Consider the following 25,250-nt stretch of genomic DNA (forward strand, 5'->3'; position numbering starts at 1 on the left):
TGCGAAAGTCGGACATTTTTTGGTGCTCGAGAGAGTGTATGGTATCTTTAAGGGAATACTATACTTGAAAACTTTACCAACGAAATACTGACTTTTTTTACAAAGTTTACATTATATTGATTGCTTCACACACTGAAAGTACGTGCAATAATGAATTGAAGCATTGCTCAATATGTAATAAAAACGATAAAAAATTTTTAAATTAATATCTCGAGCTGCCAGTTGCCGTAAATATTTACTTGATACAAAAGTTCTGTAGCTTGTGTGTACTGCACATGTATTTGCTTCGCTAACGAAAATCTGAAGGAACATTTCTATATCATTATAACTGAATCCAGAATCTCAAAAATATACGAAACGTTTGAAGAAATATTTCTATATACGCGTGATTATATTTCCTTCTAGCATGATAAAGCACAGCGGCGCATATTTATATAAAATCTATATGTACAAATAATGCGAAAAGGACTGTACGATCGTATAATGATGATCGCTTCTACGTTATCGACATTTTTCGAGTTTGTCATCCACTTCAGCATCTCCTTAAGATCTGCCTGTTTCTTGTGGTTTAAGAAAGAACCTCTCGTAACTTTCAATTATTTTTAAAGTAGAACACGCTGAAAAAGTGACGAAAGAGACCAATGATATTGTGATGGATTATATTATAAGAACAGTTATTGTTAATACAAACTAATATTTGAGATTTTATTCTTTTAGTCTTAAGTTTATCCAATATTTATTTGCCTATTTATTTGTACACAGAAAGAATATTGTAACAAAAGTCACATTAAAATTTTTTAAATTTTGGAATATATAAAATTATGACCGAAGAAACTACTATCCACATCCGATTTTTTTTCCAAAATTATTGTAATTATTTGAATATTTTTTATATTGTATAATTAATGTATAGATATCAATTTATCTATTATTAAGTAAATATCAATTTTACTATTTCTTTGTTATTTATATTTAGTATTACTATTTACTATTTATAATATCATTATTGTCTAGTTTGATATATATCATTATTGTCTAGTTTTACAAAATGTAAAAAGAAATTTTATTTTAATATATAACTTTTACTATAAATACATTATTTTCTCTTTATACTAAGTATACAAAGCAAGTAAATAATAATTATGACATATGTTACTATAATAAAATATAAGTTTGGAAGAATTATGAAAATTGTTGCAATTTGTTTACAATATGTACTTTTATAAATTATGTTATTAGCTCCTCCAGAAGTCATTATTGATACGAGTAATGAGGAATAAAAATAATTTTGAAATATTAAAATATTAAAGAGTCAAAATGATTATTTCAGACATAAAAACGAAGCTGTTATTTCTGGACATTTCAGTGTCAACCAATTTTTAAGAATTTTTTTAATCAACTTTAAAAACAAATATTTATTAAATAATTAGAAGTTAAGATATGAAAAAGTCTTTTTATAACAAAAAATAAAATAAACCATCTTTGAAAGTCCTAAAAAGTATAATAAAATATTGACATAATAATATTACTATATATATATATATATAATCGTATTTTAATATTCTAACGATAGAAATCGACGTGAGAAAGACAAATTAGGTAACTATTTATATAACTAGAGAGTTATATAAATAATAACTTAAATAATAAAAATAGTGATTAAGGTAAATGTCCCTATTTGTGACCATGTAAGATAATCGCATGAGTTAATAAGAAAGAAAAGTACTGTAAAGTGATTAAAATCAAAAAACGATTATACAGAATTCAAGATTAATCATTTTTGTATCGAAAAATATGTTTTACTCAGGTTTTAAATATAAATCTGATAAATATCAAAAGAGAAATTGCAAAGTATGTAAATGCACGTATTAGTGACCGCCTGATTGAAATTTGGCCCTATTAGTGACCGCCGTCTGTCCCGGTTAGTGACCGGTGCGCATCAGATCGAATGTACCATTTAGCGACCGGCAGATTAATTTTCTTGTTACTTAGAAACTGAAATTGGAAAAGAATGTAACATCAATAATAAAAAGAATTATTAAGCTATATTTTCATATAAATGTTTTATTTATAATATTCATAAATAAAGAACAAGAAATTATCTTTCATTTATAGTAATCTTAAATAGAATATCACAGAAATCATGTTTTATTTCTTATGAAACAAAATATTATGCATGTTATTTCCCACATCTATTTCTCCTGCTTGATTTATTATTTTTTTGGGTGGTTTTTTCGGCTTGTTGCAACTATTTTTGCCTTTTCTTCTCCTCTATTGCTTGCTTTTTTTCTCTACCGTTTCTTGACGTTTTCTTTTTCTGTTTTCGATCCCAATTAAACGTAGACTTTTCTCCGTTTCTTTCGCTCGGTGATATTCTTGCCAGGCTAACGAAGTGGCAACTGAAGGCACTTTGACTTTTACAGCACGTTTTTTCGCTGTTGAATCGTTTTTACGGGGCCAAAATATAGTTTTTTTGAAAACATCTGGGATATCAGAAGGAATGTCCAAGCTATCTGAGAGATAATAGAGATTAGACAAATCACATTCAATTTTTTAACGAAATATCACTTAACAAGTATTTGTATCTAACATTGTCATTGACGATAGTAGACATTGAAACTGGTTGCGTATCTAGGTTGTACATAGTGGCATTGATATTAACATCGGATGTTCTGAAAAAGTAGAACGATTTTATTGTATCGATTGAATGTAACAATTGAAAATAATTGTGCTGAAAAATGTGTAAAATTTACTCGTTCATTGTTTTATCCTCATCAGTATTGGGTTGTGAGGGTCTTATAGGGATCATTTCGTTTTCCACTATGATCTGTGAAAGATTATTTGGGTCCTCATTTGCTTTGGCGTCAATCGATTCATTTGCATGTTGAAGATTGGGATACTTTTGAAAGAGTGATTCGTCAGTCGAATTGTTTTCTGGAAGCTGAAGATTAGAGTACTCTTGAAAGAGTGATTCGTCCGTCGAATTATCTGCAGAATTCTGTAGCGGTAAAATGTTTTTCTGTCCTTCCATGCCTTGATGCATTGAATTATTCGATCGAATACAACATCGAAAGAGTTTAAGGTTTAAGGTACAAGTTTAAAGTACAAGTTTCACTTTGAGTTGAAGTTTGACTATTGTTAGAGTCAAAACTCTGATTTGAGTCACTAATGACAAGAATATCAATAATTTGATCCGTAGAATTAGAGTCTTTTCCTTTCAAATCAAATTAGATAGACGAAACGCGATTAAGTCAATTTTCATCCCTTCGAATCAAATCAGTATGGCTCACAACTACCTAATTGATACTTTGTTAAGGCTTAATTTAATTAAATCTTGAAAAAAGAAGAAACTGACTAGTCCAACCTGATCATATTCGATGAACATTGTTTTCTATTATTTTCTATTTAGCCATGAATGGTCAAGTAACCTCATTAGAATAAAATATTGTATTATATTTGATAAAGAAATCGCTCAATAGATAATTGAACAAATAAGTAATTTGAAGCCATGGTCACAAATCAGTACAAAACACGATTAGTGGCCCAGTTAGTGACCTAACCTAAAGTAATATCATTGTCGCTAGTTTTCCTTCGAGCTTGCATCAAATATTTTTCCGTTTACTCGTATAAATGTAACTCACACCCGTCTAGAAACGTATGGAGATAGATATTAATTGTGTTTTTTTTTTTAAGAAAACAGCGAAATTTGCTGTTATGACTAGTTTTCTTGAGGCGGTCACTAATGGAGACATGCGTGTTTCCTGTACGTATTTGTAACGTACGCTTAAATATACTCAAAACTACCAACCTTTTTCAGAATATACACATAACGCAATACTCATTAATCATTCGTTGATACTTTTGCACAAAATTGTTTTTCAATATTTACTTTCAACGACGTAATAAAACTGTGATTGCACCGTGACAAACGCCACATCTACTAACGTGACGACAAACATGTACTCGATCTGTCACTGATAGCGACAAGAACGCCTTATTTCACATTTTCACGAGTATTTATTAGTTAAATATCACTGAAATCATATATCAAATCGTGGTCCACTAATCGCCAAATATGATGAATATTCTTTTCGAAGATGAATTACTTAAAACTTCTGATTAATTTAATAAAAATCCGTGAATGGTCACAAATAGGGATATTTACCTTTTTGCTAATTTTTAATATTGTTCGAATGTTGAAATAGAATTATATAAGCACAGAGAAATATTTATTCAAAATTATTTAATATCTTTTAGAGCTTTTTAACCGAGGATTTTTACGGCGATTTATTTTGGTTGAAGAAGTTCTTTGTCCATAGTTTTTAATTTACGAACAAACAACGCACACTTCATGTATAAAAATATGTTTTTTAGTTATTATGTGACGCACAAAATAAAATATGTATAAAAATTATAAGCGTTAAATATATCAGGCTGCATAATATGTAATTATAACGACTTGGTATTAATATCAATTTGTTTAACGTGGAAACTAATAAACGTGGATGCGATCAGATGCTGGAGAATCGAAGTTAGTGACATCATAATACATACAGGCGCAAGTAGATTATTCAAATTTATCGGAAAACCGATGAAAACGAAGCTAATAAGCTGCTTAGACCATGCAATAACTGCAATTCACACGTGTATTATGGCACATATGAGGGAATACCTATATTAGACACCGTTGTACTAACGTACACCGTTGTACTAACGTACAACACTTTGTACGCCTTGCTGCGGAATATTATTTCATATTCACATGCGCGTATGTTTACCGTATGTGCAGTGCACAGCCTTTACGTGGCATATATAACCAAGAATTACACGCAGAAGTGAAAATTTCTCGCTTCGTGTACGCCGTGGAAACATAACACGCCCATTTTTCTACCCCTTTTCCCAGCCAGAAGGAGAGGAAGAGAGAGAGAGAGAGGAGGACAGGGAGGTAATGAGAGATAACATCGCATATACAGACTGTATTTATTTAAACGACCTGAATTAAATTCTCCTGTTCTTCGTTTAAAACTTGGGTTTTGATCTTTTACACGTGCGTATTTTTTTATAGTGTATTTTTTATATTTTTTGACAGAAATTGCGGTAATTCTGCAAAACGAAAGTAATTCTGGACACAGATCTTAAGAAACTTGTATTTTCTCTCATAAATGTTGTGCATTAAGAACTACCATCGAGAATTCACTCTCACATTACGTTCTATGTTAACAACGTAGAAGAGTAATTACAGTAAATGTAAAAAAAATAATTAAATTTTCCAAATAATGTTTACTAGCGGGATATACATATAGATGTTACACCGTATATTGTGTCGGAAAAACATGCATTCTTTGCTGACTTCTTGCGAGCTTCAAGCATCAAGACTGCGAGATTGCCAAGATATAATTTTCTCCGCACGTGTTCCTGGCACGAATTCGTCGATTTTCGTACGTGCGATAGCGTGGGTGGAAAAGATTAAGGGTGGATTATATGAATTCCCAACGCAACCCGGCGGTGATCTTGTCAAAGGAACAATGGACCAAAGGGAGTCGCACAAAAAGAGACGGACTGAGCCGATGTCTCAGTTATACGATATTCCAGGACGCAAACAGAATTTGCAGTTCCCGCGTGCAAAATCGTTCGCGAGCCAGTTTATATCTAAGAGATAGGAGACAAATGTATCCGTCGCAAGATAGCGTGACTCGTGACGACGTATCAGTTACTTTCGCGTCGGCACCTTGTTCGTCAACAAGCGCCAAGCGTACAGGCGCGAATATGCATTTTACCTCTCGCTTTACGCCAGTTCGAAAGTGGATTTGCTTTTGCTACTGTGTGCACAGCCGGCCGGAAATGTGCAAGCAACGTGGGAAAACCCCGGGCAGAAATATCGAACCGTCTTACCGTTCCCGGTGCGTGTTCCGTTTCGTTTCGAGCGCGACGGAAACAACGAAAATTAATAATGTGTGCCGTAATGTGAACTGCAACGATAAAATACGCATCGCGTATTGCATTAACGATGTAATCGGGATGCGTCGGAATGTCCGCTGGAAAAATACACCGAATATCCTCGTTTGAATTCGCCGGAAGCCGTGGACAATGCTGGCCCGATGATGTGCAAAATCGCGTGCGACGTACGATCGTTCCGCGTGCGCGCGCTTGCGATTTTCGGGCGAGATTATTTCCATGTCCGCGAGAAAAGATGAATAGGACGTGATCGCTTTCGAGAAACACGCGAATGCACTGAATCTGCCGTACAGGGCATTATTGGTATCGCATTAAGGTATCTACAATGACGCCAATTTTGAAAATGTGTAGCCGTTCGGTATTAAACGGCGATCTGTTGCGGTTTATCCGTTCCGTCGCTTGCTTTGAAGTCAGTTATTAATATTGCACATTTTGTGGAGATTTATCGTGTTAATTGAAGTTTAACGCATTTATCAATTTATCAGATATCGTTAAAAGGCGTACGCAATATACTTTGATTATTATTTAATATACCAAAGAGGCAAAGGGGTAACACATTGCGCACATTATATCATTTTATAATTACGTTTTTGTATTAAAATGTTTATATTGAAAGTTAATTTAAACTTCAAATTGTGGTTACGCACGGAGAATACAATCGTACATTTACTCTGGATGAATAATGATGTTTATTATGAATTTATAATGAATATCGACGATTACGTTCAAAACGTAATAATGCATTTCAAATTTCTTTTTGATTCGACAAAAAAAGGATACGGTATATATAACACCAGAAATATTTAGTTGTGAGCAACATAGTTGCATCATCCTAGTTACATTTGTGTGATGATAATGTGTATGGTTAATATCCCAGTAAGCAAGAAATCCTTTGACCGCGATTTGGAATATCGTTTCAATAATGTTGAAATAGGGTTGCTATAACATTTCAATCGGCAGAAATATTTTTAAGATGTTGCATTGATTTCAAAGAAATGTTAAAGTAACATTTGAAAAATATATTTTTTGTAATGTTTTTAAAATGTTTAAATAACATTCAGAAAAATCATATCACAAAATAACACGTGAAAAATATAAATTTAATATTATTAAAAAATGTCAAAACAATGCACATGAAGTCAACGTTTCTAAACGTTAATTTAATGTTCCTTGCTTACTGGGATGGTTCTCTCAGTTATTTACTTTAATGCATCAACGTAGTTGGGCGTGATCTGGTTGTGGCGATCAGAAATCGGTTGAGGTGACATTTACAATGGACACCAACAGCAAAATGGCGTAGAAGTGCATATTTATTGAATGCCTGGAGCCAAATATTGAGATAGACTGTAGATAGATAGATAGATGCACTGTAAAAACAAGTGTGTTATCAGGTGTGTTAAAACAACACACAATTCACTAATTTGGTGTGTTTATGTGTTTAAGCAACACAACTGCGGTTGTAGATGTGTTGAAGCTGCACGAAATGCACTTATTTACACATGAGTTATAACACACTTCGTGCGTATTACCACTGTAACTCGGTAAATTGAATGCATATAATGTGTGTATAAATAATACAGGAATCGCAGAACAACACATTTGAAAAAAACACACATTACTAGAATTACTAGAATTACACACTTATAAGAATTACACATTGAACCTCGCAGTACTCAAAAAGAATGAATAAAAAAATATGAGGATAATATTAATAATATGATGAATCCAGTTGTCACTGACAAGTATTTTTGCATCCTGCGGAAAGCATTGGCTATTATACAGGTGATAAAATAGTAGAATTTTTAAAAATTTAATGTGAAATGCGCATGTATAGGCTGAGACTTTAGATGAAAACAAAATACACTTAAATATAAACATTTTATTGGTAACATGTAGTTCCTTCCCTTTCTCTTTCCTCTCTTTCTCTCTAAAAATGTTTATTAACATATACTAAATTATTCGCCTATATATGCGCATTTCATATGAAACTTTTCGATAATGAAAAGTTAAATTAGAATATTGAAATGATTAAAGAATATTCATTTATCTTTCTTATAACAATCTATATATATTTCATGAAATGGTACGGATAATGTATTATAAACGATTAATAAAATTCTCATTGACCATAAAATTTTAGAAGAATGCGGGAGTTTCCTAATGAATCTATATTTTGCAAAGAAACTACAAGACATATTTTTTATATGCATAAGTTCGTACATATTATATGCATTCAGTTAACGCAACACAAATTATATGTGTCTATAGAACACATTTTTCGTGTGTTATATCTACACGTTTCTTGCAAATCTACATACTTTGCGTGTTGCACATTTATAAAAAAGTGATCACAGGGATTACATACGTAAAATATCTTAATGTAACACCCTCCTTTTTACAGTATAGGTCCACAATTGATACACTCTATTTGGAGCAATCATATATCATCACTGCTGCAACGCAATAATTCAGCAATTGTTTTATATTTAAGAAATTACATAATTAGTTGCTCCGTATTTTGCTATTGAATTTGCAAATCCGTGCAATCAAGTTTATGCGTGAACCAACCATACCGTTTTATCCGTGTAAACATTTTATCACTAAGAGATAAATTTTTATTACTATCAAGAGAGATGTATAATTAATGGAGGTGTCGCTACTTTTCGAAACTAATTACATATCGTTTGTATTTTCGCAGGTGAATGGGTCTTGGAGTTTACCTGGATTTGTTTGTGACTTTTACATCGCAATGGATGTGACCTGCAGCACTAGCTCCATATTCAACCTCGTGGCTATTTCTATAGACAGGTAAACATTTATCGTTTATTTGCATAAGAATCGAAAAGCCCGACCCCGAGATATTGCTCAGAATTTCTGAAATAAGCATTTCGGTATTTTTCTTTTCAACATTAGATAGTTTACGCCTCTAAGACGGTTTGTCGAAATCATTTAACATCTTAATTATAAAACTGCACACGGACGATTGTCGCCCGAGGAGGAGGAGTGTTATACGCAATGCGTAATTGTGTAAAACGTGTGGAAAATCAAAATCTATCATGGAATATATTATTTTCGAAAATTTTAGAACTTTCCGGAATTTGTCGTATGCGTCTAAATAAACTATGCCTGGACAGAAATTCAGCACGATTATCTACGTTCATCGTTAAATTCCGGCAGTTGGGAGTTCGCGTATGCGCGTTGACTTTCTGCCATTCTTGTCGCAGAGGGGACGCGGTGATTATCGGGAAAGTTTGAAATCAGAAAAAGGGGATAGGGCTGATTTTACTGGTTTACGTGCTCCGAATAAGACACGGGCAAAAGCTCGTATGCTTGGAATGCGGCTCGCTAATAAGAAAATTAGATATATATCGGCCCTAGGAAAATGAAAAGGACGTTCTAATTTGCCAACATAGTTTTTCAAATAAATGAAAAATCGTGTATGTCGCGGAGAAAATAATCACCGACAAAGAGAATTAGCAGCATTGTGTATGTATGTTGAAAAAAGCACATGAACTGAAAAAGTGTACGTGAATTGTATTCTTAGATTGTATTCTGAACAATATTTATCCGATAACGTTTGTGATTTCGTATCGTTTATGTGATTTCGTATCCTTGAATTATGGATGAGAATAACTGCAACGTTACAACGCACTTTTTTCTCGTTTTCCAAACGTGGTTGCCAAGGGACTGGTTAATAAATCGGTCAATGGATAAACGAGATAGAGCGCTCGAGTAGTTTCTCAGCGATATGGCGAGCATTGTATTTACAATTCGATTCTACAGAAATATATTGTTGTTAGGTAAGATGCAGGAGCATAGGAAGTAGACAAATCATACATTCAAGCAATTTTCCGCTTGGAGAAATCTGCCATACACAATGAGAAATTGTCGTGAACGATGCTGTAAAGTTGGCTGAAAACATTTCGAAAGACTCAGCAAAGAAGCTTTCGACTTTCAAACTATTTTGCGCGATCTCTTCCAAACTTCAGAAACGGCTGGCCACAATGGCTTAAAGATAGTTTAGCATTTATGTTTCAAATTTCTTCTTTTATAAAAAATAGAAAAAAGAAAGCAAAAAAAGCTGTACGATAAATCACAATTTTTCCTAAACAATAAAGATGTGTGTCTAATGCTCGTGTAACGAAGATGCTAATTTTAAATTGGTTCCCGAAAAGTCGATTTAACAAGTAAAAACAATGTATCATTGATTCCACAAACTAAAAAGCATGTAAAATAGTATATTTTAAAATTATTTTCACTGAAAATTGTATTTAAGTTTATTAACCATGTGTAAATATTAATTGAAAGTTTCTTTTAGATTCTATTGCATTTAAGATTTATTCAATGGCCTAATCTCGTTCCGAAAGAGCCTTGGTAGAAATGTATGCAGTTTTCGTAGACATTTGTCCAGTTATTATCGAGTATTAATGCATTCTCCTTAATTGTAAAAATGCTACGCAAAAAGGAATTGGACAAGAACTTGATAGAATTTATTTTGAAACAGTTTATTTTGCATTATGTGGACCGAATTAAAAAAAAAAAAAAATATATATATATATATATATATATATATACAGGGCCTGCCAACGAAAACTTTCCACTCCGATTTTTTGACACCTATTTAAGATTCTTGGAGAGGTATCCTGATTAAGAGAATGAAGTAGTATAGTTAACTTTATCATAATCATACAAACAATATTGATGTATATTGATATTTTTTACAAAAATTGATTGGTTGGAATCAGAATAATCGGGGTGGAAAGTTTTTATATTGGTAGACCCTGTATATATATATATATATATATATATATATATATATATATATATATATATATTCAGTAATAATAACTCGATGCTTTATTTTAGAAATTCATGTCACGTGCGCTGTGTTCGATCCATATGTTACACTTGATATGACATCAAATTTGAGATTTTTTTCCTTAGTAGCAAATGTTCCATTGTCTTAACAGCATATATAATATCGTAATATTGTATTCGACCTTTCCGCTCTTTTCGTTTTCGCGGTTTTTCCAATGAATTGTTGTTGCGTTACGACACCACCTTATAATCCGTGCTGAAACTAAATCAGTCGTGCAAACAACGTTAGTCATATAATGCAAACGCGTATAATCGTATTTGTACGGTGAAATTAAATAAAATATATTAAACTGAGAGAAAGCCAACTTTCTTCGAGCACGTAGCAACACGGTTATCACTTGGGCGAAAACATGGAAGGCACAGACCGCATAAAATTTGAATGGGAACTTTTCCCATCCAACAAACAAAACAATATAGTATCAGTAATATTAATTCATCTTTATGATGTACACGTTTTATAATGTCTAATAATAAATTTAAAAGATATATATTTTTATGTTAAGAGCTTAAAATTACATGAACAATCAGCAAACGTGTAGAAAAACATATAGGAAAAGCACAAAAAGGAAAATTAGAGAAAATGATTTAAGAATATTAAGTCTTGTGACTGAGATAACTGAAGTTAAAGATAAAAATGAGCAAAAGATAAATGGAGTATATGTTAGTAATGCAGAATTTTTTATTGCGATAAAAACATATTATTCTTTTCTGATGACAATGATATAAATTAAAACTATAATGATAGCTCAGAATCTGATGAAATAATATACTATAAGAATAGATAAAAGAATATATGTGATGCTCGTAAAAGATGTCACATAAAAGATGAAAAACTTGAAAATATATACAGTGTTCTCCGTAACGTTGTTCACTATATTTTTATTAATTATAATGGTTGAACAAAAAACAGTTCTAGATACGATTAATCAGTTTTTAAACGATAATAAAATGCAACAATAAAAATGTTAAAAATGTTCTCTTTTCATAAAGAATCAAAGTATTTCATAAATACTTTTGTTTTCCTAAATGGAATTATAGCTGTTCATTTATAGTATTGTAAAGAGAATACACAAAACACACAATTTCAGAAAATATATAAATTCAAATAATTCATAATATTATTTTTATTGCTATTTTATATTGAAAAAGACCGCAACATAAAATAACAATGAAAATTTTTAACACCAGTGTGTAATACCAGTATGCAGAAACATAAATCGAAATATCCTAATTGACACGATATGTAAAATTCTAATATAAAAAATGGAGTTTTTTTATATTGCATAAAAATGGATTACATTTTGAACATATCCTGAATATTTAACATTATACATTACATTGTATCACAAACATTATCCTATCTTCGATTTGTTCACTGTTTAATGTTAATAAAAATAACATTATAAATTACTGTATTGGATTTGCTTTGATACCTTTTACAAAATAAGAAATAAAAAAGTATATGTTCTTAAAAAAATTTTAAATAGCCTTGTTTCCTTTTTTTATGGAAAAGAACATTTCCGAAATTTTTATTATTATATCTTATTATCGTTTGCAAGTTAATTAAGTATATTTATAGCTTTTTTCTCTCGATCATTGTAATAAATAAAAAAAATAAATACGATGAACACCCTGTATTACACACCAAAGATTTTCTGCGCTATGACTTTTATTAACATTAAAATTTTTCAATTAAGAAACATGCAAAAAAATGAAACTTTACAAAGGAAAACTTACTAATTTTATGAGCAACAGAAAATTATCAATTAATTGTATAGTTTGTCCACTTTCTGTTCTGTTTTCGATCAGTGAGTTAAGATTTTGCGCATCTTGTGCAGTAATTGCGAGCAGGCATTACATTCGAATTGGAATCCCAAGTAGTATCATTCTTCAGTTATTAAACAAAAGTTGACTCAATTGTCCAATATCTGTTCAAAAACTGCATTAAGTTTCTACCAGGGAGACATAATTGTTAAAAATAATAATCAAGTAAATCAACAACAATAAATATCAGCTACAAATCGTACGAGACACCCTGATTTTGAAGAGTGGGTAAGATAGGAGTGTTGCCGAATCTACCCGCGGACGGTTTTACGGCGATATAATGCTCGCCGCGTGCTCGGAGAGTTGCAACGCACGCGAAACGGATTTGTATTGCAGATACATAGCGGTGACCCAGCCGATAAAGTACGCAAAGCATAAGAACAATAGAAGAGTGTGGCTGACGATACTGTTGGTCTGGGCGATATCGGCCGCGATCGGCAGCCCGATTGTCCTAGGCTTGAATAACACCCCCGACCGGATACCGGACCAATGTCTGTTCTACAATACGGATTTTATCATCTACTCGAGCCTGTCCAGCTTCTATATACCCTGCATCATCATGGTATTCCTCTACTATAACATATTCAAGGTAAGAGGCAGCGCGGAATATGATACTTTACCCCCGAATCCGACATCCGTACGATCCTGTATTCTTTCCGCGTTTTTCACAAGAGCGAATTGAAAGAACGCGTGGTGCGTTGCTTTAAAAGTCTCACATTGCATATACCACCATATACTCATGAAGCATAGCTCATATATGCTTTCGATGGGCACGTTATCGTATGCGGCAGGATCATATTTGTCTCATGGCTGCTACGCCATAAAACTTGAGGGAATTAATCTTTTTGTTCAAGTCGAAGTTTTTATCACAAGATTACACGACCTTTTTATGCGCACATATAAAGTATAGTATACGAGGGAAAAAATGTTCTCTCATAGAAGTTGAGAAACGCTGATATTAATAGGTCAGGCCGTCTAGCGGAAAATATAGGATTATACGGTTAATCGAAATTGCGCGTCAAACGAATATATATATATATATATATATATATATATATATATATATATATATTAAATAAATTGTCATTGTACTCTAACGTTTAGTGTAAATTCTAAAACTGAAGAAATTCTGAAACAATTAAAAAATAGCTATTTAATAATTACACTTTCAAATGCACTGATAGATATTGTAATCTTAAAAATTTGTAATTCTCTTCCCGATAAAGTATAAAACTTCGAAGTAATTAAAATTACACTAGTTAATGTTTAAAAATGATATAATATGTTGCATAGCGATAGTATAAAAAAAAAGACGCTTTACAATTCATTGCCAGTATTCTGCTCCAAAAGGAAATCGATAGTTGTCTTTGTAGTCGAATCGACGCGTACACGCGCGATGACAAGACGCAAAGGGAATTATCTCTTGTTCGATTACAAAAGCGCAAAAATTTATTCGCGTCTCTTTTATCTCGGTGATTAATTCAGGAACGTGAACTGATCGCGACATTGGCTGCACCATGAAAGGCCCTTGTGAAGGCGAGGCGCTGTCTTCGTAATTTAATTGTCACATGTATGACACGATGCCGCTGGAATAAATTCTTGTCTTCGTTCCGGGTGGTGCAATTTTTTGAAATTTGTTTTGTAATTACTGTCTCTTTGGAAGCTGCGGAAAGAAATAAAGTAACACACAAAAATTGGCACCATGTAATCAGATATATTATAGAAGTCATAAGAGTACAGTGCAATCGAGCAAATTCGTAGGAAGAGTACCGAGACTATATGGTCCCAGAAGTATATTGCTCAATTTTTAGTATTTATCTTGAGAGGAATAGTAGATACAAAATCACAAACTGGTCTTTTTAATACATAAATATTTTTTCCTGAATTTCATTAAAATCAAAATCATATTACGGTTAAGCAATAGGAAAAACTGATTTGGTAATAATGAAGTAAATTTTCGAGTCTTTTAAAACTTTGTATTAATATTTTCCATCGTGACTGAATGAAATTAAGCGACGTGATATTAGTTAGAATAAAATTTTTTGTAAGTGATATATTGATATATAATATGATATATTGTTTTTGTTAATAAATACAATTTTCGTTCATAAAATGATTGAAAGAAAGCATATAGACGAAAAAGGTAAAGTTGGCCCCATAATTCAAGATTGGTAGGAGAGCTGTGGAGACCTCTCACGGAGATTCTAGAATTGTTAAATCAAGATACATATTTTATCAGGGTTGTGCCGGATAGATTTCAAGATTATGTCTACAAGAATTGTTTACGTTATTGTGTAATTTATTTAATGCTTACATGGTCCTTTTTCCATGTAGATACTGTAGACAATGGGTGTTTACGATAATTCGAGTTAGAATCAGTACGAGTTAGTTTCACTAGGGCCGAAAAATATGATAGGCACAAGCATCTAATATTTTCATGATTCATGACAACTCAATGCTGTCCGATAAATCGAGTAGAATAGAATAGAGTTAGGGTAGCATAGCGGAAAATATATGTAAGAATTAACAGTATCAGGTAACATAGTTTCGTAAAATATGTAACAATAATATTACGAAATGAGTTATTATATTTAAAAAAAATTAGAAACACTAAATTAAATTATGAAAAGGCATCATGTATTTGTGAAATATCCAAAAGTAGAAAACTATTATTTTAACCTATCATTAACCTATTATTATTGAATATTTCACAAATAGATACTGAATAGGTACTGAACCCAAGGTAAGATGGCTATATTGCTGCATGTTTGTATTTTTGTTATTACAAAATAAAAACGATTAACAAAGGGCATTAATACATAGAAAAAGGTTGTCTCTATCGTGTTTATACAGTCAGTCACAATAATTAATTGCCTGAGAAGTTGTAATTTCGAAATTCTAAAATATAGGGCATCTAGCACCGGTTTTCCTTTATTACAAAATTAAATAGCGCAATTACTTGAACTGAAAATGTTCTCAGCAATATAACACAACTATTTTCATATTAATGGCACGAAGTAATTATAACGATCTCATTGTGAGTTGCGCAATGGGATTTGGATATTATCCGGGTGTTATATTCGGATGTTATGTTCTAATCGATCTATAGTTGACAAAACTGTTGGAGTTTTATAGGATTAATTGCGGGCGCAGATGGAACAAATGCACTGCGGTTGACGCCGCGGTTGCGATTATATTGCGGTTGAACGTAAATATACGACTAGTCTGACAATTTCCGCTGTGTGCGGTATGTGGAATATTTCGATTGGTTTGTTAATTTCATACTTGTGGCAGTTGTGCACGGATAATACCTGTGAAATGTTGCAATAATATTGATACATGATCTTTGTTTTCAATATTATGCAGCCACATTCCTGCGTGGTATCATAAACTCACATTGTTTGCAAAACTGATAATATCGATGATAAAACTGAGGATATCGGTGCCAACTATAAATTCTTCTTAAAATTATATGAAACATAGAAGGTAACTTTAAATTATGTGAAACATAAAAGGTAACTTTAAATTATATGAAACATAGAAGATAACTTTAAAGAGAAGAAAAAAGAAATATTCTGTTGGATTTTACAACAATTTTGCGAAGAACGCAGGATTTTAGTAAATTTTGCATTTTATTAGAACTTGATCTTAAATTTGTAGTTCAAATTTTGTCTTAATTATTCAAATGTTTTTCAGAAAGCTTGTAAATAAATGTAAGTATAAATACATTTAAAATATAAACTGCCCTCAACAGAACTACTTTCATTAAACGACACAGAGACACGGTTTACTCACTCACGGTTTACACGACTTTGTTATTAATATTTAAAAATTCTAAGTTTTGCAAAGGACAGGTTTGTAATATTTTTTGGGTGTAAGATTATGAGGGATTCGCTTTTCCTATGAAAATGACAGCATCAAAATGTGCTAACGTCGAAGGGCGTTATCGTAAAATGTGAATATTGGAAAACGCATAGCTTTTCTTCTAAACTTACAAGAGAAACGAAGCTCTTTTCGATGCAACTAAATCAGTAGTGAAATATTACAATGCTTATCGGCGCGCAGATTTTTCTTCGTAAAAACCATCGAAATAAATTTCCTTATACTTTGAGATAGGCTTTCGATAATACATTTCAGGCGTTGTCCGTAGGAATTTTAAAGATTTATATTGTACGTTTATGCCTTGCGTTTATAACCTCCCGACTGATTTATGTCGCAATGTTTCAATTGACCGTTTCAGGCTCTGCGAAATAGAGCGAGAAGGGCTCGTGCTAGCAAAAAACCGAATTTAGGCGATATAAAACCGGGGAGCATCATCGAGAATATCGCACACACACGCAGGTGAGTACTTGACTATATACTGCTCTTTATATACTTAGCAATCGATTTACTTATGCTATAAAAATTACAACAAATACGATCAATGTCCGGAGTCTTATTTCCGAAGATGTTCTTTCATCAATTTATACGCATATTCGATTTAGCGATCGTCCTTGACTCAATCGGAGGATTTGCGAACTCAATTAAAATTCTTTGTCAACCTTATCAACAATCAAAGTTTTGGAAACAAATGAAAAATCTTGTTGAGATATTAATGTCACATTTTTAAGTGAAATTTTTTCTTACTTGGAGAGAAAGAGAGAGAGAAATTCTTTCTTTCTTTCTTTCTTTTCACTATAAAAAATATATGAAAATTATGTTTTGTGTATGATGATCGTATTATGCTGTATCTTTTATCGATACAAGTACTGCTTAGCATGCACGCATGCAAATACATGTATCGATGTCTGCTTTCTTGTTCTAACGCAATATATATTTTAAAGTGATTTTTGTGCGAAGAAGAGGACATATATTAAAATCTAATCAAGGACTACACATTAATATATTTCATAAACTAATCGAATTAAAAGAATATTTTCTCTTTAAAGATTTCGCATTCGCATTATAAGGTGAAAATCCCAATTAATGACAACTGCGTTTGTTTTTCTCAATAAACCACTCAATATGAATTCACATTTATCTTAAAACCACATTTAATAGTATTTTAAATTTTATATATTTTCAATGATGAAAAATTTTGTATCAATAAAATTAGAAGTCATAATAAATGATAAAATATCATTGCAAGCGTACTCTTGATAGCGACAGTTCGAACAGTTACTTGATATCTTAGAAGTTGACGATTAATATCACATTTCTATTTATTACATTTATGCAATTATTCTTTAACTTTAAGTGATTGAAATAGTAATGTGAAACTTGAGAGAAGAATAAGACATATTTTATAAGCAGAGAAAGTAATACAAGATATTCGTAATTAATCTCACTACTAAGATATTTATTTGTCTTCCTTAATGACAAACTAAGTATGGCATAAAATAATATAGACATTTTTATTTCTAAAAGAACATATGATTTATAAATTTTATTTATTATAGAGTTAAGGGGATGCTGAAGCTGAAAACTTCACAGACAGAACGCTGACATTTTTCTGCAAAGTTTACCTCGTATTGGTATACAGAGTTATAAATGCTTTTACGCAATGAAAGTACGTGCAAAGATAAATAGAAGCATTGTTTAATATGTAATGAAAACGAACAAAAAATTTTTAATATAAAATCTCAAGCTGTCAGCATAATATTTGCCTAATCCAAAAGTTCCGCAGCTTGTACATGCCGAAAGTGTGAATGCTCCAAACAGAAAAACTTTGAAGAACATCACTCTACCTTTGCATCTGCATTTGAAAGCTTAAAAATATCGAAAAAGTTTGCAGAAAGATTTCTACACATATATGATTAGGTTTTCCGTTGAATATGATAAAATTAAGCAACACACATTTATGTAAGTTCTGTACATACAAGAAATACGAAAAAGATAGCATGATTATGTTAGTGACAATCGTCTCTACATTATCGACATTGTTCGAGTTCGTCATCGACTTCAGCATCCTCTTAAGAAATAGCATTAATATAATAACTTGCGTCTCCAGAATGTATTATATAGTACAAATATAATAATATATAATAATATAATATATATAATATATAATATATAATAAATATAATAATAATTATTGATATATTAATACATTCATGTTTCTGTACCGATTTATGATATTTGTATAAATGAACGAACTTATCGTGAAGTTCGATTATAATTACGCTGTCTCGTCCGAATGGATAAATCGTAGTCGCGCCCTATCGCGGTTACCTTAATAAGCTTCTTAAAAGTATACATAAAGTGCAATACAGGTGGCGCTCTGGTGGCCTCTGCATCGCGCGCGCCAAGAACTTCATTATTTTAAAGCTGCCCAATCTGGTGTAAAGTGGTTGGGAATATTGGGAGTGGGTGGGAGTAATTCATCCGGACGAGACAGTATAATTATAATCGAATTTCACGGTAAGTTCGTTCTATTATACAATTATGCAAGTTCTCGTCCGTATAGATAAATCGTAACTGTTTAAAGCTAAGATTTGGCCAAATGAAAAATAAAAGTTTTCAGCCAAATTTTTATTCGAATATTCGTGAACTATCTAACATAAAAAAAAAACAATTTTATTTATTAAGAATAGTAGATTAAAAGGATGGATACTTAATAATAGGTCTATTATAAAACCAAGTGAATACCTCTGAGGTTTTACAATAGACCTATTATTAAGGATCCATCCTTTCCATCTACTATTTTAAATAAATAAAATTGTTTTTTCTTATGTTAGATAGTTCACGCATATTTGAATGAAAATTTAGCTGAGAACTTTTATTCTTCATTTAGCCAAATTTTAACTTTAAACAGTTACGATTTATCCATACGGACGAGAACTTGCATAACTGTATAACAGAACGAACTTACCGTAAAGTTCGATTATAATTATGCCGTCTCATTCGGATGGATACTCCCACCCACCCAACCACTTTACACAACTTTACACACACACACACACACACACACACACACACACACACACACACACACATATATATATATAGTGTGAATACTTATTATTTTTTATTATTTATAAATTTATAAATTTCTTTATTTTCACGATGAGATTACTTGATCACTAAATGGAACCTTACGTAACAAATTCGGATAAAACTATCCAGTAAACACAAAATATCATCGATATTATATAATGTCAGCTCAATCATATGGTATATTACGTAACTGTTAATTTGTTATATAACAAAGTAGCAGATTCATGATATACCATATGATTGAGCTAACACTGTAATATGGATGATACTTTGTGTCTACTGGGTAAACTGTTATGTCACTAAATAGTACATCAGATATTCTTTTGAAAGAATATATAAACAAAATAAAATCATCCCATAAATTAAAAGAATATAATATAATTAAAATCCTAAATATTTAAGCTTTTCTTATAAATAAATGTTGTGTAGCTTAACACATATATCATTAATTAATTAATTTATTCTTTCAGTAAGGTTATTTGGTCACCAATTAGGACATTTATTTTATCTCATAATATAAGCGTTACCATAAAATATTGAACAAAGTACGATTTATAAGCTTTCTACGTTTACATGTTCCACTATGCATCCTTGAACTACTGCATTCTCGATTCTCGTGCCAGCAGGTCTATAAATTCTTGGATTTTTAACTCTTCGTGTCTCTTGGTACTATTTCTCGGGTTGTTGAATACGTAACTGCGCAAGTAGACTTTATCTTTAGAATAATCCATTGAATCATGGAATCTCGCTGTTTCAATCTTAACTTAAGCAATCGCTCACATAAACTCCATGCGCTACTTCTTTTTTAATATATAAACGTATGAGATATTATTCTTCCCTTATAGAAATATCATACTAAGAATCATTGATAATTACTTATTTTTAGTATTAAAAATACTGGATAATAAATAATTATCAATGATTCTTAGTATGATATTTCTATAAGGGTTGTATATATTACCAAGGCTACATTACAATATTCAATGCCAGTATGGAAAAATGTATAATATAGATTTTCAGTGTTGGCAATAAATACCGAAATACATCCTAGGGAGAATTTACTCGAGTAAAAATTAGAAAAATTTAATATTAAATTATTAAATTTAATTTACTCGAGTAAAAATTATAAAAATTATAAAAATTTTCAAGGAAAACTAGTGACATGACAAAAACTAGTCAGTTTTATCAGACAGTATAACTGTTAAGTAACTGAATAAAATCATGTTGAGATAAAACTAATTAAATTAGCCAGTACAGAGGTAATTCAAATTCTTAATGGATGGAATTTTGTGTTAGAATAGTATTTTCTTGGTTAAAACTAGCCAGAAGTTAACCAGACCAAACCGTCTATAATATACCAGACGTCTATAATATACTAGTTCATAAGCCTTAGTTCCGTTCTGCTATATGATGTACAACTTGGACAAATATGTATACACACTGTTTCGTATATGTATACATGGACAGTATGTACCTTGACTCAGTAACCTCATATACGGTGTATCCTCCTATTTGTAGAGTAACTGTATTCCAATCAATCATTAGATCCGCTACCAATGCGTTATTTAAGTATATAACTTTTGTGTATACTGAATGTAGAGAACAATATTCTAGTATATTATAGATGTTATAGACCAAACAGATTAGTAACTGATAGTTAGTGCATGCCCAATCTAAACTCGCAACATTCAGTTCTTATTTTCTGACTAAAAATTATCCAGATATTAATAATCAGAACAAACTAATTAGCAAATAATAAATTTGTTTATATCTATTTACTCTCTCTACTGACTTTATTATCTACCGACAATATTCTGGTTAATACTTTTTAATCATTCTATTTTTAGTTGCTGCAATAAAATTAGATTATGTGAAGTTAATGTTCTTGGTTTTATTAACTCTTTTTTATGAGTAGTTATTATAGCAAATATTAAAAAGGAAATATAAATATATAAAAAGAGCTAAAAAATATGCATTTTGATATAAATGCAAATATACACAGATATTTAATATTTTTACGGGATTAGTGCATAAAATATATTTTTATGACTAATATGCTAAATGTTTCGATTATTTTTCAATCTCCTTCAATAGCTATTTTCTATCAAAATTCGATAATTAACCGATTTCGGTAGTTAGTAAATTTGTCGAACTTCTGTTAAGAATAAATAATTCTATTGAACACAGATTGAAAAAGGAACGACTGAAATAATTTAGCGTTGTATTACTAGTTAAAAGAAAAGAATTAAACGTAAGAATAACAATTGACTAGAAACTGATCAGAAATTGATAATAATTATTTAGAAACTGGCTAGTCTTATTGTCTTTTTACTTTCAAAACAAACGTCGACCGAATTGAGTAAGATCTAGTATTGGCCAGTGACCAAAAGTTCTGGCCAGTACTGATTATATTCTGACTTATTTTCTGCTCTGATACAATTTGCGTTTATTGCGAATTCTACCTTTTACTGGAAATCGCCTTGCGGCAAAATTTATTCATGCGTTTTCTTATGCGGCATTATCCGGCCTTCTCGCAGTCGTGTTAAGCGTGAGTACAAGCCGCTTCCACTTGGAAGCGTGTCGCGCGCCCGATGTACCCGACAATTCTTTTCAATTTTCGCGACCGCGTAAGGCTTGCATTCCAACGAGACAATCTCTCGCGGAGATTGGCGGCAGCTGGAGCGAGCTGAGAGATGGTGCGACCGAGGGTTAAGTCCCGAGCATCTCCGGATAATTCGCTTTTCTCGCACGCTCTCGCACGTGCTTTCATTTCCGTTGTGCTGACGAGGCCAGCCTTGTCTTGAATAGCCAACTACTTCAACGCAGCTTAATCGTCACTCTTTTCGCTCGCACCTGCCTAAGTACACGTTTCGTTACATTATACTTGTTCATGCATCGCGATGCAATTTACATCAAAGCTTTTGCGAGTTGCATATTATTAAGGAAGATTTGCCTTTTATGGATACTATTATTAAAAGAAATATAAAATTGTTTAAAACAAGCATATTTGAGAATGCTAAATGAACGGAATTAGGAAAGAGACAAATTGAATTTAAATAAAATATTTGCGTAGACATTGAAATTTGCCATAAATGCAAATCTGTCCTCATAAATTATAGAAATTTATATTATTTAAACAGAGATACACACCATTTATTCCAAATGTGTAGCTTAAATGCTACGTGATGTTTTATTATTATTATGCAAAGTGTATATTTATTTACAACTGTATAAAATTCGCACAACTACTGTGCGCAAACTCGTAAACCAGAATGGTAGCATTCATCTTTATTTATGTGTAGTACGTCAATTTATCGTTGCATCGGAATCGCATGTAAAATTATTCACAGCTTGTGAATTTAATATAAAGTTTATTCAGCAGCTTTAGCTTTAAGAAACGCGATACGCTTCCATTAAATTCCATTTATTTCTATTATATGTACTACTCGAGTACAACTTTAATAAAATATTACAATTGCCATTCTTCGCTATAAATATTACGTGTTAAAATAGAAAGAATTATATATATTTATATAAATTTTTTTTTTTAATAATATAATTATTTAATTATATTTTACTATTTAATTATTTAATTATATTTTAATTTTATTATATTTTATATAATATAGCGAAGAAAGGAAATCAGAATATTTTATTAAAGTTTAAATATACTAAATATATTTTCAATTAGGTCAGTAATTACAAAAATTAAAGTAAAAATTTATCTTGGGATTGATCGAAATATAAATGATTTCTATTTATTTAGCTTCCTGAAAATGAAGTATTTATATATATAAATATATATATAAATATTTCAAAAATTAAGTTATAAATATGTGATTAATATAAATGTTAAAAAATCAAGTTATAAAAATTTTTCGCTACTAAATTTTCAAAAGGCTAAGTGAACAGAAGTTATTTATATTTTAATCAATCTCAAAATTGATTTTTAATCTAACTTGTAATTACTGATCTAGTTTTAAATATATTTAGTATTTGAAATTAAAAAGTTGTACGCAAAGTTTTATTAAAGTGAGCTTAATCACAGATTGATCAAAGCAAAAGGTTGTTCAATCTATAAACAAGACAGAAGCAACAAAATTTAAAACATCCATTTATATAAAACAATGTAAAATGGACATTTATATTAGCAAATATCTAACATTTCTAACTAAGACGATTTTCGAAAAATACGATGTTAGTCCTTTGTTAAGTAGTTGAGACCACGTGATGCCGCGAAGGTAAACGGAATTTCCCAACAAACTTTTGTTTACTTTCCTTCTATCGAAGAGTGCAGAAAATCTTTAAGTATTTAAGAGCTTAAACACGGAGAAAGCACGTACTTGGAAAGGTAATCGAAAAACAAGGTTGCTGCAGAACGTTCTTAGATGTCGACTAGATTAATGTAAAACCCGAACCAAAATTTTGATTCTACATTAAGAAATTCCATTAGACTAAAAGGACCAATAAAGAGAATCTTGCGATATAACGCTATATATGCCATATTTACCTACATTGATGTTAAAAATTATTAATTCTTACCGCTTCCTTCAAAATTTGAAAAATTACTTTAAAAATTATGTTATAATTTTAATTGTCTCAATATTTTATCTGCATTTAATCTTTATTTTTAATTTCAATAACAAATGTATTAATTATGAGACTTATTTAACTATGAATAGAAAATATTTACATTCAGCGAATTATATAATACATGTAAAAAAATATGTAAAATGGGTAAAAATATGTAAAATGGAAATATTCTTTTGTTGCAATCTTCCTTATTATTTTAACATTGAACATTTCGATTAGATTCAGAAATTAGAAAAGGAGAAAAAAAGAACTTATTTGAAAATTTATTTTAGTGTTTGTGTCTTTTATAATATTGTATACTAATAGAAAGTTAAATTTGGTATAATAGAAGTGAAAAGAAGGAGCTGACTGATTAAAATGGGACTTATGGTTCAAAGAGCATTATTAAAAGTACAAATTATATTCACTTGCGTAACATACACTCAAGGTACATACACTAAGGGTAGTATTCATAGTTGCGAATTATGTACAATCTTTGATGGAAAGAAAGAGCAAAATTAATTACATATTCATATTTGTGGACTATCATCTCTTGTAAATCAATATAGAACAAATATAAATTGATCAAGTAATTTTAAAGATTCACCAAATCATATCTATCTGTTAACCAACTTCAAAAAAAGGAAATTCTCTTTTGTCCAACCGGTTTGGAAGTTGGGTAATTCCATTTCTTGAAAATACGAGAATATTCAAAGATACAAGACAAAACTTTTTTTCTAATTAATTTCTAGAGAAAAGAAATTTTTTTTAATTGACTTTAAAAACAAACATTTAGTAAATAAAAAGGATGAAATAAAATGCTTAAAAATAAATCGCCTTCATGAAGTTCAAAAGTTTTAAACAGCATGAAATAATTGTGAATCAATTTTTCTATGTATTTAAAATTCTGTTCTAATATTCTAATGATACTAAAAGTTAGCGTGAAAAATTAGGTAATAACTATATAACTGTAAGGAGATAAATTATAAAGAAATATATTATTATTATACAGGGTGTTCAAAAAGTCCCGGACCGGTGAAATATCT

At 30.9% G+C, this 25,250-nt stretch overlaps 1 protein-coding gene across 7 annotated transcripts in view; it reads left to right on the forward strand.

The window, feature by feature from the left end:
- The window catches only part of LOC116852188 (dopamine D2-like receptor), a 452,239-nt gene that overhangs the window by 405,082 nt on the left and 21,907 nt on the right, over positions 1–25,250 (forward strand). For all 7 annotated transcript variants that reach the window (XR_004379713.1, XM_032832265.1, XM_032832266.1 and 4 more), the window contains exons 3-5: positions 8,654–8,763; positions 12,994–13,246; positions 16,898–16,998. Coding sequence is in view for 6 of the 7 variants with exons in the window: in XM_032832265.1 (XP_032688156.1) it covers positions 8,654–8,763; positions 12,994–13,246; positions 16,898–16,998 (464 nt within the window). In the remaining variant the exon portion in view is untranslated. The remainder of the gene's footprint in view (positions 1–8,653; positions 8,764–12,993; positions 13,247–16,897; positions 16,999–25,250) is intronic.

This window comes from Odontomachus brunneus, unplaced genomic scaffold, assembly GCF_010583005.1.
Source record: "Odontomachus brunneus isolate Ranch 3 - 2012 unplaced genomic scaffold, Obru_v1 Obru_scaffold_205, whole genome shotgun sequence".
Lineage (NCBI taxonomy): Eukaryota > Metazoa > Arthropoda > Insecta > Hymenoptera > Formicidae > Odontomachus > Odontomachus brunneus.